General features: G+C 37.8%; 1 protein-coding gene across 2 annotated transcripts in view; it reads right to left on the reverse strand.

The window, feature by feature from the left end:
- Positions 1-17,067, reverse strand: part of Cyp3a15 (cytochrome P450) — a 56,170-nt gene that overhangs the window by 17,359 nt on the left and 21,744 nt on the right. Inside the window, 3 exon segments of one of the 2 annotated variants that reach the window (NM_001173117.1) lie at positions 3,055-3,281; positions 5,166-5,326; positions 16,265-16,331. In NM_001173117.1, the coding sequence (NP_001166588.1) occupies positions 3,055-3,281; positions 5,166-5,326; positions 16,265-16,331 (455 nt within the window). 2 annotated transcript variants of the gene reach the window in all.

A 17,067-nucleotide genomic window follows, 5' to 3' on the forward strand; every position in this document is an offset into this window, starting at 1 on the left:
AACATGTACAATAGATATTATGAAACAGGAAATAATTTTCCAACAGGAAAGAGGATCTAGGGTGGGGAAAGGGGGGAAGGAAGGAAGGGAAAAGGAAAAACAATAAAAGAAGGATACAATGGAAACAAAGCTTTGTAAATAAGGAGTGGAAAGGGGTTGTAGGGAGGGGAGGGGGTAAAGGAAAAAGGGAAAATCAAGATATATCATATATAAATACAAACTCCATATGATAAATATGATCACTTTGTATATCTAAATTATACCAATAAACTTAAATAAAAAATGAACATATAGAGACATGGGACGTAGATAATACTTGTGTCAGACACTCTCTGGAATTGATACTTTTCAAGATGTGGATTTCTATCTTCCTGCCCCAAGCCCTGACACATGCTGAGTATTTACTGTCTGGTGAATGAATGAATCAAAGAGAAGTGGAGAGGAACAAGAGGTGCAAATATGGGGTCCGAGGGAAACTGAAAGCCGCTGGTCCGGAAAACAGAGGACTCAGTCCATTCTGATTGACTCCTAAAACCAATACTATGTATAAACTAAATGCTACCCCTGGGGACATCATGTTCAAGATGACCAGGCCCCTGCCATCAGAAACTATATAATTCAGGGCCAATACAATTCTAGATGGCTGGGCTCTTGCCCTAAAACTTCATTCTCTATTTTTCTTTTTTTTATTTTAAAGAGAAAAAGATAAACAAACAATGAAAATGAGTTTAAAAATGGGTTGTGAGACAGATACAATAATTGATACATTACGTATTGTTGTTTTTGCAGTTATTCAGAGTACAGTAGATAGGCATGATATCTTGTGTAAACAATATTAACATAAAACATTCATTTCAAGGAACAAAGAGAACCAGCTGTATAAGTATCTTAACTATGTTGTGTATACGTGTATTTTTTCTCTTTTTTTCCTTTATTCCTCGCCTTTTCCCCAGCACAGTTTGTCTTGTCTTTTGAATGGTTTCTTCCCAATTCACCATATCTATTGCACATTTTGCAACCTGTTTACTTGTTCAGTTTCTCACACTACTGAGACAATACAATTTTTACACATATGTGTCTGATTTATTTCTCTTATGAGTATGGTCTCAAGTTACATCCATTTATCCATAAAAGTCTCCAGTTTATTCTTTTTATGGCTGTGCAGTACTCTGTTGTACTGAAAAAAGCCACACCTTTTACCCACTCCCCAGCTGATGGGCATTTTGATTGTTTCCATGATTTAGCTATTACAAGTTATGCTGCTATAAACGTGTATGCACATATATAACTGTGGTATGATGTTTTTAATTGCTCTGGGAAAATATCCAGAAGGATACTAGCTAGGTTGAATGGGATCTCTAATGCAGTTTCCCGAGGAATATTCACACTGACATTCTGTATTTTTCTTACCAATACAATAACAAAAAAGCATCAAGCGCTTTCAGAGAGCAAAATTTGCCTAAAACATGATTGTTATGGTTTATATCTAGATTTCCCTCTAAATTCTCATGAGCTCACAAGTGGGGCTTTCGGTTGGTAACTGTATCATGAATGTGACATACTGGATTAGCCAAGTGATCAATTTGATATTATGATATTGGGAGAGAAATTGGAGAGAGAGAGCTGAGTCACTGAGGGTGTGGCCCAGAAGGATGCACGGATAAATCCTTCCTCCTCACTTGATGCTGCTCTGCTTCCTGCCTGCCAGGCCATGAGCTGTTTCTCATCTGCCATGCCTCAGCCATGCTGCTCTGCCTTGGCACCAGCTGACTATGGACTGAAACCTACACAGTGAGCTACAATAAACCTTTCTCCCTTTCACTTGTGGGTGTCATGTATTTTGTCCTAGCAATGAGAAATTAAAACAATGACTTTGGATTTGAATTCCCAAAAGAACCTGCTTCAGACCATAATGTTAAATGAATATATCAGAGACACAAGTTTTAATACAGCAAGGTTTTCTTTTACATAAAAAATCAAAGAGTAAAACAAAAAATAATAAGAAACAGAGTGATAGCTCTTTTGCAAAAAGGAAGGGGACATAAAGTTGGAGGGAGGAGAGGAAAGAATGAAAAATATTAAGGTACATGTAGCAACTTCCCACAATGAATGTAATCATTATTAGCACTGACACATACTCATAAAAATTAAAATTAAAAAGGAAAGCTGAAAAACTACATCTCCAAGGAAGAATTTCTCAGACATCTGAAGAGTATATGACTTGATTGTGAAAGAGTCACCAACTGCAGACTGTATGAGAGGGTTGGCCAAGGAAGGCCACAAGATGTAAGAGAAAGTAAACGTCCTCTGTTTTCTCTCCTGTCTGAGGAAGGTTGAATGATGGAGGAGGAAAATCGTTCAGACTCTCAGCCTGCATTTTTATATTCATATGGAGGAAATAGGAACAAATTATCAAATGAATGAAAGATGGAAACATTTCCTAAAGCTGGTGTTAGATGAGGAGAACTAAATGGAAAAGCTAAAAGAAGCAAATACCCTAACACCTGAAAAAACATAGTGGTCAAGGAAACTATGGGAGATGCATACAATTACCTAATGTACAGTCACCATAATACACACACACACACACACACACACACGTGCATGTCTGTATCATTATATATAATAAAATACTGAAGAGTTTATCATTTACTGTAAGCAAACTAAGAGTTCAAACTAGGAGTATATTGTACTAGTACTTTTTAACATTTAAATGCACAGAAATATGTCCATAGGAACATGCATTCACTTTTTACAAGGAAATGAGGGCCTAAAACATCAAGTAAGCACTCTGTCCCCAAGTTTAACCATCAGCCCTATATAACTTTATTAATACACTTTATCTTAAAATGTTGGGACTGCGGATTAAGCATGAGTTTATTTTTTCAGACCAAAGGATTTGTTTCATTAATTATCTCTGTGATTTTAAAAATTCTGAAAACAAACTAACACATAAATAAATGATTGAACAATTACATGTCTGTTATCTCCATTATGAGACATCATAAAATGCCTGAACCAACCAGATCTAGGGTGAGTTCCCTTTTGCTGTACCTTTCAGGGTGGAACTCATCAGGTTCTGGCCAGTATTTTGAGTCTCGGTGAAGAGCAAAACTTGGTATCATCACTAGTGTCCCTTTGGGAAAGGACATTCCATTGATTTCAAAACCTTTTTTGGACATCCTCTCAATTCTGTTAGCAACTGGATATAATCTGAGAGTTTCATTCACCACCATATCCAGATATTCCATCTCCATCATGACATCATATGTAGGAAATGCCTAGAAAGAAAGAAACAGATTTTGGTAAACTGAGCTTCGAAAATAGTGTTCAACCCAGTCTATGTAGCGCTGTTGAATTGTTAGGAGCTCCAGAGATTAATTCATATTGATAAAGGTCTAAATCAATTACAGAGTATTTCAGTAACTACCTGTGGAGGCACTGGCCAGAGGTATGTATAACATGGATATGCAGAGATAAAGAAGACACATGCCCCAAACTCCCAGAATACATGGTTAGAGATTAAAACTTAGCCTGTAGGACCAAACTCTGAGTAGGCTTGAAACTCATTGTCTTACGATGTGAATGCTCTGGCCCTCATCCTCTGCATACTCTGACTTAGTACTTAGATAGGTCCTAATGTCAGTCATGAAACAGACCATCCTGACCTTACTTTGCCCTTCTGTCCTGTCCCTTTCTCCTAAATGAATTCATACATAGAAGTTCTTTGTCCTCCACCCTTGCTTCCTGATACTATCAATAAGAAGTCACAGAAGCTTCACTTTGGGGCTGTCTTTCCTCTGGTCTTTTTGGAGTTTGAATTGAACACTGACTCCAAGTAATCTTTCATTCTTTGTGCTGTGCCTTAGGTGTGAACTGTGATAACGATTATGTTAAATGTGTACTATAGTAATGAATGTAAAATACGTATGGCACAATCCCTACCCAGGGCCTGAAACCCCTAGATTTACCATGTAGTCATTTTCTTCCTCATGTAAGGAAACTTGACTAATAAATTATGACAATTACACTCTAGAAAATACACCAAAGACATTATAACCTTTCAAGAGAGAAGCCACACATCTATACCCAGATAGGAGAACCGGGAGAGGAACAATATCCCTCATTCCAGCCTAACTACATTGCCCAGGTTGGACTTGAATTCACAGTTCTGCAGTCACAGCTTCCCAAGTAAGTGAGATTACAGGTGTACAGCACCATTCCCAGGTTATGTCAAGGTTTTTTATTTCACAACATCTGCTACTAACCCTTTGGATTATGTGCATAAAATTTGGACAGAAATACCACATTAAACCAATCCTCTACAAATAAATTGACACAGAAAATTATTTCTTTTTATTCCATTACAACAAAAGGTTTTGATTGGGTGCTCACTTGGCAGGCAATTTTAATTCTGGTGAAATTCTGAAGCAGGATAAGAACCCCTAGTGAGCCCCATTCTTGGTTACTTGGCCAGTCTTCTGTTTGCACTTTAGGGCTTCACTGTGAGCTCTGAAGAAGATGTTTTATGCCTATCTCATTGATAAACCAGCCATACCAACTCCATAAGTCTGATATCCTCACAATACACAGCCTTCCCATTTTGAAAGAGATTTGAAAATACTATGGATACTATGTGATTATCACCTGAGATGACATTGGACAAAGTATAATGTGGAGGTTAAGAGTTTGTCTCAGAGTCAAAAAAACTAGCTCATTCCATGGCCTCTTGATGTCTAGCTACATAACTGGAGTTTGAGGATGTATTGACAGAGCTGAGTCAGCCTGTCCAGCCCAGCCAAAGGCAGTTTTGGTCAGTTAGCAGCCAGTCCATGGACATACAGCTGCATCAGCAGAGATCTCTATCTAACTATGTGAGCAATATAAGATCACTGATACATGACATGGAGATGTATTATTGTGGCAATAGACAATAGATATGCCAAGACCAGCATTGTATTACAAAGCTCTTACTTTTCTATAAATAGTATAAAGTTTCTATGTTTTACCCCTTATTTGTAACTTCAGATCCTTCATACTTGTAACTAGTGCTAGTAAATAAATCAACACTGACTCTGTGTATAAAGATTCTTGCTGTAAATAATAATAATGAGAGTTTCTTAAGTGCTGACTTCTTTCTTCTCTTCCATGTACTGTCTACTTACCTTATTGGGCAAAGTTTTATCAATCTCCTGCTGCAGTTTCTTCTGCACATCAGGGTGGGTGGCCAATGAATACATAATACAAGAAAGAGTGCTACTACTGGTCTCATAACCAGCAAAAATAAAGATAATTGACTGGGCCAAGATCTCCACATCAGACAGAGCTAGAAGGAATGGAAATTTATTTCAGGTAAAGTAGATCAAGGCAGTATATCACTTTTTAGATGAGAAAAACACAAATCAAGCGCTCATATCCCTAGAAAACCAATTCAAAGTCATACTGGGAATGATTTTCACTGCAATGGCCAAAAAATGGTGAAATTAATTACATTGAAGTCTATATTACTCTTAGCTACCTCCTCCTCTTATGCCATCCACACCACCACCACAGCTGAATAGTTTAAGTAGCATACATAGGATTATCAGTACATCCCTTGGATGAGCATAAAATTACCTATAAATAAAACATGGAGTGGCTTTGTCTCTCAGAAAAGTTAAAGTGGGGGGCACCTCGGCCGGTACCCAGCCGCACCTGGCCGTCGGTGTGCGGAGGAGGAGCTGCGCGGATCCGGAGCTGCCTGCAGAGGCCCCGTCCTTTGTCTGGAGGAGGAGGGGTCCCGGGTTCCTGGGGCACCTCGGCCCGTACCCAGCCGCGCCTGGCCGTCGGTGTGCGGAGGAGGAGCTGCGCGGATCCGGAGCCACCTGCAGAGGCCCCGTCCTTTGTCTGGAGGAGGAGGGGTCCCGGGTTCCTGGGGCACCTCGGCCGGTACCCAGCCGCGCCTGGCCGTCGGTGTGCGGAGGAGGAGCTGCGCGGATCCGGAGCCGCCTGCAGAGGCCCCGTCCTTTGTCTGGAGGAGGAGGGGTCCCGGGTTCCTGGGGCACCTCGGCCCGTACCCAGCCGCGCCTGGCCGTCGGTGTGCGGAGGAGGAGCTGCGCGGATCCGGAGCCGCCTGCAGAGGCCCCTTCCTTTGTCTGGAGGAGGAGGGGTCCCGGGTTCCTGAGGAACCTCGGCCTGTGCCCAGCCGCGCCTGGCCATCGGTGTGAGGAGGAGGAGCTGCGCGGATCCGGAGCCGCCTGCAGAGGCCCCTTCCTTTGTCTGGAGGAGGAGGGGTCCCGGGTTCCTGAGGCACCTCGGCCTGAGCCCAGCCACTCATAGCCATCTGCGTGCAGAGGAGGAGCGGGGTAGATCCGGAGTGCCCGCAGGAGGCCCTTCCTTTGTCTGGAGGTTTGTGGATATCTCTGCAAGCAGGGAGGGATCACAGGCTCCTGAGGCACTGCGGTCTGTGGTGAGTACCCTAACCCGGCTGCGATCCAAGAGCTGTGGATCTACCAAGGGGCAGGTGGGCGCACAGTGTCCCTGAGGCCCAGCTTGTCTGGAACCGCGGAGTTCTGAACAAGCAGAGAAGGGCCATTGGTTCTGCAGGCCCAATGGCCTGGGGTAGAGTGGTGCCAGAGTCTCAGTAGCTGCAAACATAGAAGGGGATTTTCAACAGATCCTGAGGAGGCTTTCAAATAACACTTGAAACACAGAAATATAGGAAAATGACAAAACGAAAGACCAAATTACAACCTCAAACCTCCAGCCCATCTCAGGAAACCCTAGGAGAAGTGTATTTAGAAGAAAATATATCCCATCCTCCTCATATATTAGACACAATAGCTACTGAAGTTGACAAGCAACTCCAGGAAGCTTTAAAGAAATTCAAACTCGAAATAATTTCCCAGATAAAAGAAGAAATGATAAAAGAAATGAAAGAGATTCTAAATATATCTAAAGAAAACACAGATAAAAAATTGGAGGAATTAAACAAAAAGATAGAATCCCTAGACGAGCAATATAAGAAACAAACAGAATACATAATGCAGATGCACAGAGATATACAGGAAATAAAAAACTCCACTGAAAGTTGTAAAAACCGCCTTAATGAAAGTGAAGATAGAATTTCAGACCTTGAAGACAGGATTGCAGCAAGTGAACAGGAAAGGAAAGATCTTTTAAAAATAACAAGGAATCAGGAAACAACAATTCAACAACTGCAAGATGATGCAAAGAAGAATAACATAAGAATGATAGGGATTAATGAAAAAGAAGGAGACAACATAAAGGATATCAAGAGGATATTTAGAGAAGCAATAGCTGAAAACTTCCCAAGCATGAGATCAGAAACTGACATCAGGATCAGTGAAGCATATAGAACTCCAAATAGTCATAACCAAACTAAAACTACACCCAGACATATAATAATCACCATCCCAGAAATCCAACACAAGAATAGATTATTAAAAGCTGTCAGAGAGAAAAGACAGATCACTTATAAAGGAAAACCTATCAGAATCACAGCAGACTTCTCATCACAAACAATAAAGTCAAGAAGAGCATGGAGTGAAGTATTCCAGATCCTAAAGCAAAATGATTTCCAACCTAGACTGATATATCCTGCAAAACTATCATTTAAAATAGATGGTAAAATACGATACTTCCATGACAAAGAACAGCTGAAGAACTTCATGAACACCAAACCAACCCTGCAAAAAATATTGAAAGACAGTTTAGATACACAAAGGAAAAAACAACTAAGCAAAGCAAATAATTAAACAGAACAGAAAGATAAAGATGCAACAGCAGAGAGATAAGAATCCTACAATTAAACAACATTTAACAGTAATAACCATTAATGTAAATGGTCTCAATGCACCAATCAAAAGAAACAGACTAGCAGAATGGATCAAGAAACAAAATCCAACCATATGCTGTTTACAGGAAACCCATCTAACCCAGAAGGATACTCACAGACTGAAAGTCAAAGGATGGAAAACAATTCTTCATGCAGCAGGAATCTAAAAAAAGGCAGGAGTAGCCATTCTGTTTGCAGACAACGTGAACTTTAAACCAACAATGACCATAAAGGACAAAGAAGGTCACTACATACTCGTAAGGGGAAAACTCCAAGAGGAAGAGATAACTATCTTAAATATATACGCACCAAACTCCAGAGCGCCCAGTTATATAAAACAATTATTAACAGAAATGAAAACTCAAATTATCAGTAACACAATTGTAACGGGAGACCTTAATACGCCATTGACACCAAGGGACAGATCGACCAGAGAGAAAATGAGTAAAGAAATAACAGAACTGAATCATACCTGTGAACAAATGGGTTTGATAGACATATACAGAATGTTCCACCCAACAACATCAGAATACACATTCTTCTCAGCAGTACATGGATCATTTTCTAAAATAGACCATATATTAGCTCATAGAACATATTTAAACAAGTGCAAAAGAGCTGAAATCATCCCTTGCATGTTATCGGATCACAGCGCTCTGAAATTAGAAATTAATGATAAAAGATACTGCAAAAATCCCACAAACACATGGAAACTGAATAACACACTCTTGAGTAATCAGTGGGTCACAGAAGAAATTAAAGAAGAAATCAAACAATACCTAAAAGAAAATGAAAATGCAGATACAACTTACCGGAATCTGTGGGATACAATGAAAGCCGTTCTGAGAGGAAAATTTATTGCACTGAGTTCCCACATCAGGAAAACAGAACGAATACAAATAAATAACTTGATGCTACACCTCAAACAGCTAGAAAAGGAAGAGCAAGTCAAGCCCAAAGCCAAAAGAAGAGAGGAAATTATAAAAATCAGAGCAGAAATCAATGCAATAGAGACTAAGAAAACAATCCAAAGGATCAACAAATCAAAGAGTTGGTTCTTTGAAAGAATAAATAAAATCGATAAGCCCCTAGCCAACCTTATTAAAAAAAGGGAAGAAAAAGCTCAAATTCATGCAATAAGAAATGAAAAAGGAGAAGTCACTACAGACCCAATAGAAATACAGAAGATCATCAACACCTATTTTGAAAACCTCTACTCTCAAAAGTTTGATAACACAGAAGAAATAGACAGTTTCTTAGAAGCATATGAAGTGCCAAAGCTAGATCAAGAGGATGTAAAACTGTTGAATAACCCAATCTCGGTTACTGAAATTGAAAATGTAATTAAGTCCTTACCCACCAAGAAGAGCCCAGGCCCAGATGGATTCACTGCAGAATTCTACAAGAAATACAAAGAAGACCTAATGCCGACACTCCTCAAACTATTCAATGAAATTGAAAGGGAAGCAATCCTGCCTAAGTCATTCCTGGAAGCAAATATCACTCTAGTACCAAAACCTGAGAAAGACCCAACTAAAAAAGAGAACTATAGACCGATCTCCCTAATGAACACAGATGCAAAAATCCTCAATAAAATATTGGCAAATAGGATCCAGCAAATCATCAAGAAGATTATACACCATGACCAAGTGGGATTCATCCCAGGAATGCAAGGATGGTTCAATATACGCAAATCAATAAATGTAATTCACCATATCAATAAAGCCAAAAATAAGAATCACATGATCATTTCTATAGATGCAGAAAAAGCCTTCGATAAGGTCCAACATTTATTCATGATAAAAACTCTACAGAAAATTGGAATAGATGGTCTTTACCTCAATATAATAAAGGCCATTTATGACAAACCAACAGCCAGCATCATACTAAATGGCCAAAAATTGAAAGCCTTTACTTTAAAATCAGGCACAAGACAAGGATGTCCTTTATCACCACTCCTATTTAATATAGTACTGGAAGTACTAGCCAGAGCAATTAGGCAAGAAAGAGAAATAAAAGGGGTAAAGATAGGAAAAGAAGATTTTAAGTTGTCATTGTTTGCAGATGACATGATACTCTACATAGAAGACCCCCTAAGCTCCATTGAAAGACTCTTAGATACAATAAATAAATTCAGGAATGTGGCTGGATACAAAATCAATACTCAGAAATCAATAGCATTCCTATACACAAACAACAAAACCACAGAGAGGGAAATAAGGGAAACTGGACTATTCACATTAGCAAGCAAAAAAATGAAATATTTAGGAATTACTCCTACGAAAGAAGTGAAAGACTTATACAGTGAAAACTATATTACACTGAAAAAGGAAATTGAAGATGATCTCAGAAAATGGAAAGACATCCCTTGCTCATGTATAGGAAGAACAAACATTGTGAAGATGGCCATTCTCCCAAAACTCTTATACAGATTCAATGCAATCCCAATAGAAATACCATCAACATACCTTATAGATCTAGAGAAATCACTCCTAAATTTCATCTGGAACCAGAAGAGACCTAGAATCGCAAAAGCAATTCTAAGCAGCAAAGACAAAGCAGGAGGCATCACAATCCCTGACTTGAAATTATACTACAAAGCAACAGTAGTAAAATCAACATGGTATTGGAATCAAAACAGAGCTGAAGATCAATGGAATAGATTAGAAGATACAACCACAACTACAAACACACTCAACCACCTTATCTTCGATAAAGGAGCCAAGCAGGTTCACTGGAAGAACGACAGTCTCTTTAATAAATGGTGCTGGAAAAACTGGCTCTCCATTTGCCAAAAACTAAAGCTAGACCCATGTCTATCACCATGTACTAAATTAAAATCTAAATGGGTCAAAGATCTGAATATTAAAACAGAAACGCTAAATCTATTGGAAGACAAATTGGGTAGAAACCTTGGAGACATAGGAGTAGGTAGAGAATTCATGAATAGGACTCAAACTGCACGGGAAATACTTCCCAGAATCAATAACTGGGACCACTTCTTATTAAAAAGTTTTTGCATGTCAAAAGAAATCTCCAGCATAGTGAAAAGAAAACCCACAAACTGGGAAAAGATTTTAGTGAACTCTCTCTCAGACAAGGGACTCTTGTCTAAAACATATAAAGAATTAAAAAAACTCAGACCTTCAAAATTCAAAGATCCAATCCAAAAATGGGCATCTGAGATGAATACGCACTTCTCAGATGAAGAAATGCAAATGGCAAATAAATACATGAAAAAATGCTCATCATCATTGGTCATTAGAGAAATGCAAATTAAAACCACACTGAGATACCATCTCACTCCTGAAAGAATGGCCAGGATCAAGAAAACCAACAACAACAAATGCTGGAGAGGCTGTGGGGAAAAAGGAACTCTCCTGCACTGTTGGTGGGAGTGTAGACTGGTACAGCCTTTGTGGAGATCTGTCTGGAGGTTTCTCAAAAAGTTGGGATTGGAAATCCCATTTATTCCAGCTATTCCACTTCTAGGCATATTCCCAGAAGAACTGAAAGCATCATACCACAGGGATATATGTGCACCTATGTTTATAGCAGCACAATTTGTAATCGCCAGATCTTGGAAACAACCCAAGTTTCCATCAACTGAGGAATGGATAAAAAAGTTGTGGTATTTCTATACAATGGAATATTATTCAGCTATAAAGAAGGATCGCATTGAGATATTTATCAATAAATGGGCGCAGCTTGAGACCATACTCATAAGTGAAATAAATCAATCTCGCATGTATGAATACCGAATAGTTTCCCTAATGTAAGTAATGATTCAAATATATAAAAATATGTGATAATCATGATTCCCCATTATGTGGCCTTGAAGCCTTATAAAATTTTCACTTATTAATTAGAAAGGCTTTACTCTGGGCTTTTTGATATGGAAATATTTGAAGCTATAGTATATGAAGTTTTATCCAAATATTTTAAGGAAAAAGACAGACACTATGGTAACTACTATTCTTTAAAAAAAATTATTTAGCTATTTCTTATGTTTATTTTAATTAAGGGAAAAACTTAAAAAATTAGGATATATAGTAGTAACTCTTTTTGATCTCCTATTAACTTGTTTTGAAGTCCTGTAATACTCCCAAGATCTTGTTTTGACTGATTAGACTCTGTTCCATTCTGTGCGATAGTATCAAGTTTGAGGGTATAGGCAACTAATTTGAAGGCAATAAGATTCACAAAGATGCCCATTCTGGTTTGACTATTGTCTCCTTTGGAAGTCCTGTAATGTTCACAATGCCTAAGTTTTATTGGTCTTGTTCTCCACTGTTTTGTCCGGCTTTATAATATCTAATGAGATGGACAATTCCTTTTAAGGAAACAAGAGACAATGTTGATAACCATTGTTGATGACCTTGTACTCTGTTCTACATCATGTGCTATGTCTATCCTTGGTTTGGACTTACAGTTTTGTTTTGCCATATTTGACTTTATTCTCTCCCCCCCAAGACAGTAATGAGAACTGAGGAGTAATAAAATCCAAAATGTATAAATTTTGTTATAAAAAAGAGAGGAAGGGGAAAAAAAAAGAGCTCTAACGGATATAACAACAAGTGTGTTTAGGGATGTTAAATAGCTGACTATATTAATGTTTTTGGATCATTGAACACAGCTGTTTGCAGTCTCTCCGTTTGAATGTCTACTTTGTATTCTTTGATACTGTGATTTGAGCAACTATTTCCAAGATGATATTATGTAATCTATTAACAGGTGATTTCTTACTGTTATGTTTTTTTTTTGTAGTTATGTATTATGTGTAACCTTACACTGCTTTGTTTTGTTTTGTGTTTTTCTCTTTTTCCTCTTAAATAAAAAAAAAAAAAAAAAAAAAAAAAAGAAAAGTTAAAGTGACTCAGCTAAAACACAGCTGAAAAATTATCAAGACAGTTTGTGTGACTAAGTCTTCAATGTATGGAAAACAAAAGTTATGTCCTCTAGATTCATGTGTGGCAATTTAAGCAAACAACACTGAGCTGAAGAGAAACAATTATTACTCAGTGTATGATCAGAAAACTAGGAGCATCTGAGTCATTATTAGAAACAGAGTCTCAAACTCGCTCAGAGCTACTAAGTCAAAATTTAAACTCCCATTAATTGCAGTGAGTTGTGTGCAAAACTTAAATCAAGAAAAAGGGATCATACTTTTGAGAATCATCGGGTCATAAAAGACCTGGGAACAGCTCTTCAAAATGAGTGATCTTGAGTGGACAGAAACTACAGAATAAGCCAAAAAGCTTAAAGTATAATGACGGACCTTAGCCTAATGCAGGTCATTAAAAAACAAAACAAAGAATGTGCACATTAAAGGGTACTGGGCATAAAATACAGTAACACAGGACCCAGTGAGTGGAATTGGTAATGCTTATTCAGCCACAGCATCAGTGTCGTTTTCATTTAGCACATGTCCCCTCTCACTGTTCTACTTTATGCTCACCAAACTGCCCTTCTGATTATAAGTTGGCCTTCCTTTCTATTTTCTTCTGAAAAACAGAATCACAGTCATGCAGTTGTCTATTCAATTAGGACTTGAATCAGTCCTAGCAGAAAATTGGAGCCGTAAAATAAACATACTGCCTACCCAAACCATCTAATTTAAAACTAAAAACAATGTAAAATAAGGAAGAGAAGGTTCCTCAGCATTCTAACTTAGACATGAGAAATTCAACTATCATCTTTTTATATTTATAGATGATAAAATCTACGATAAAGTTAATTATCACCTTGTTCTCTCACTTAGCACAAATCTACATCACTGCACTGAAAGAGCTATAAATGCAAAGTTTAGAGTCTGCCGTCCACTATGGTATCATGCAGCTACCTAAGGCTATTTTTTAATGAATGAAAATGAAATACAATTTAAACTTTATTTCTCCAATGACCCTAGCCATCTGTACTCAGTGGTGATCACATTGACTAGCACAGAAAAAGCAATATTTCCTTCATCACAGAAACTTGTATGAGACCAGAAAGCAGAGAGAAAGGTTAAAGATAGGTGGGTAGAAGTGGATTTAGATGTGGATGTATGTGGGGTGGTGTACTGTGGAGATCCCATTTCCAGCCTAGAAACCATATTTAAGGCTTTGGTGAGATGACTGTCACACTAAGGGTAGCTTGAATTTGACATAATAGAATTATTATAATTATATCAAAGAAATAGGCTATATGTCAGAAATTCTTAAGTAACAAAGAGAAAGACACAGCAAGCCTCTGCATGCAACAATATGTTGATAGACAATCTTTTTGTATTTCTTAGCTCTATGAAAATATATATGATTTTCTTAGTCCCCTCCACTTGAGGATGTACAAGGAAGAAAGATCTCAGTAGACGCAACGACATTAGATCTGTTTTTTATTCCTAACTAGCATTTCTCACTAAAGGGATCCAGAGACTTGTGGAGAAATGGCTGATTCTAGGGCTATCAGGGAAACAAAAAAGAAACCTAGAATATCTCCCACCAGAAAGCAAGACATGTAATCTCAGCACTGGATGGCCTGAGGCAGGAGGATCACTTCAAGTTTGAGTCTAGCCTGGGCTAGAAAGTGAGTTCAAAGTCAGCCTGAAATGCATAGCGAGACTTTGTCTCAAACACACAAAAAATAAAAATTAAAGGCTATGCTCAGAAAATGGCCTTTGAAAAAGACTCAGAATACTCTGGGCTTTTCTATAATGACAGATGTTATCCTTTGACACTTGTCAAAATCTATAGAATGTTGTAATCTGTGATGGAACCCCGCCGTAAACTATGAAGGTTGGGCCATTCATGATGTGTCACTTTTAACACTGTTGTACCACTATAGTGGTGAATAGTGGAGTGTTTGGGAATGTATGTAAATGTAGAGGCTGGAAATATAGAAATTCTCCTTGCTTGCAGTATGAACTGAAAATCACTCTAAAAATTAAATCTGTTCTGACAATTAAAATATTTAAAAGGAAGAAATACACTAGGTCATATTCAAGGGCAAGAAGTGGAGAAATCTGAAAAAATATTCAGTAAAAAATAAATAATGAAAAGAATACATTAGGAATATATGATTACATTTATACACATATTAAAATATATTAAAAATAAATACATAAGAATGAAACATTCCCCTCTTCCATTAGGTACTGGTTGCCAAGTGTAGAAAAATGATGGAATTTGAAAGTCATCGTTTTGTATCTGATATACTAATAACAGTGGTCATAGCAAAGTCCGTGGATCAAGAAAAGACAAAGAGGAAGGGAAAAGAGGAGGAGAGAAAGGACTTTAAATGACCAAGATGCAATATATATATATATATATATATTCACCGAAGAAATATAATTATTATGTATCACACACATACACCAATAAAATTTTTTAAAAGGAATAGAGGACTGAAGTTTAAGCAAAAGGAGTCTGAGGAAGGATATCTAAAGGTATATGGTTTTGCACGTATATGGATTCTTAAGATGATAAAAATGATCTACTAATTGTGCTTATGGTTTTACAACATATGATTATACAAAAATATTGTTTAATCATATACATTAAATGACTGAATCAGGTGGGCATGGTGGTGTGAGCTTGTAATCCCAGTACTAGGAAGGCTGAAGCAGGAGGATCACTAAAAGTTCAAGGCTAGCCTGGGTTACATTGTGAGTTCAAGGTTAGCCTGAACTGCACAGCAAGATCCTGTCTTGAAAAAAGTAGAATGAGAAAGAGAGAGTGAGAGAGAGAGAGAGAGAGAGAGAGAGACAGAGACAGAGACAGAGAGAGAAAATAAAGAAAGAAAGAAAGAAAGAGAAAGAAAGAAAGAAAGAAAGAAAGAAAGAAAGAAAAAGAAAGAAAGAAAGAAAAGAAAAAAAGACAAGACTGAATTGTATGGTTCAGAAATTATCACAATAAAGCTGTTAGTTTTTTTAATTCATGGGTGATAAAATCAATGGGTGAATGTATGAAGAGGAAAAATATGTTTACAGTGTCAAATTGTTTCTCATCAAACTTATTCACTGTTGAGAGAAAACAGGCCTATATTCAATTAACCTAGTGAACATACTTTCACCAAGTACTCATATGGAACATCACTGTTTTGGGCATTATATCTCTGATCAGAAATGTAGATGAAAATTTCCAAGCAGAGTTTCTGATTCCCTGAGTATGGCTGACGCCAAAAATCATCAGTATTTGGCAATGAGGCAGGTAACCCTGATAATTTCTCGCCTTCAAATGCTGGGTGTTTGGTTACCCTTTAAGCTTTGAACATACTTCAGCCTGTGTGCTTCCAGAAAGTGCCTGTAGCTACCACATATGATATCTGAGTTTGGGTCTTTCCAAAATTGTGCAGAAATTCTCTTCTGCCTGGAAATCCTGCTCCACTCTTCCAGAACAAATCTTTCCCTCGAGCTTTGCCATCAGTAGACCATGCAGCATCCTTGGTTACCTTTATGAGATTCTGTGTCTTTAAAATTCTGGGAGTTTAGCATCATCTGAAGAAAGTTCACTCGTTGCTAGAAGAAAGAGAAATTTCAAAAACAGAAGGTCCATCATGAAGTCACAAGTAAATCAGGAGCAAAAGACTAGTTAGTATTGATTCATCATTGAAGGACACTGTCTGTACACCTTGGATATTAATATGCTTCCTAGAGGAAAAACCAGTTATCTACCCAAGGACTTTTGGCCTTTGCCCTCCCAGATTTGCACTCTGGTTTCCAATCACACATTTCTGGCCAGACAGTGGTTTATTCTCCTATTACACTTCATTGTTCAAGAAGAACTCAGACTTCAATACTTTCTGTCTTCTTCCCTTAATTCTTAAAACAATGGTCTATAGATTTATTTGGTGACATTTCCAGAGTTCATTGTGAAGTCTGTGTGATCACCTTCAAATATTCAACACTCCCAGAACACTACAAAATCCTCCCAAAACCTATCCTGTCTTCTTAATATACTGACATCCTTGTTTCACCTGAAACAAAGCCGGGATCCTAGCATCACAAATCTAAAATAGACCCCTGCACATTCCATGCCAATAAATAAATTCAAATTTAACACAAACTGAACTCTACCAGGTCCCAGTAAGAGCCTCCACTGGACATTGTGTCATGCAAGAGGCTTAGAACTGAAATAATTCTTTACCGATATAATACCGATTCAAACAGTATTTTTATTCTTTAACAATTTTTTACTGGAGATTGAACCCAGGACCTCTTTTATTCTTTAATAATTTTTGAGAAAAGGAAAATG

Source organism: Cavia porcellus, unplaced genomic scaffold (assembly GCF_034190915.1).
Source record: "Cavia porcellus strain 051 isolate PalLab524CR breed Dunkin Hartley unplaced genomic scaffold, mCavPor4.1 scaffold_23, whole genome shotgun sequence".
NCBI lineage: Eukaryota > Metazoa > Chordata > Mammalia > Rodentia > Caviidae > Cavia > Cavia porcellus.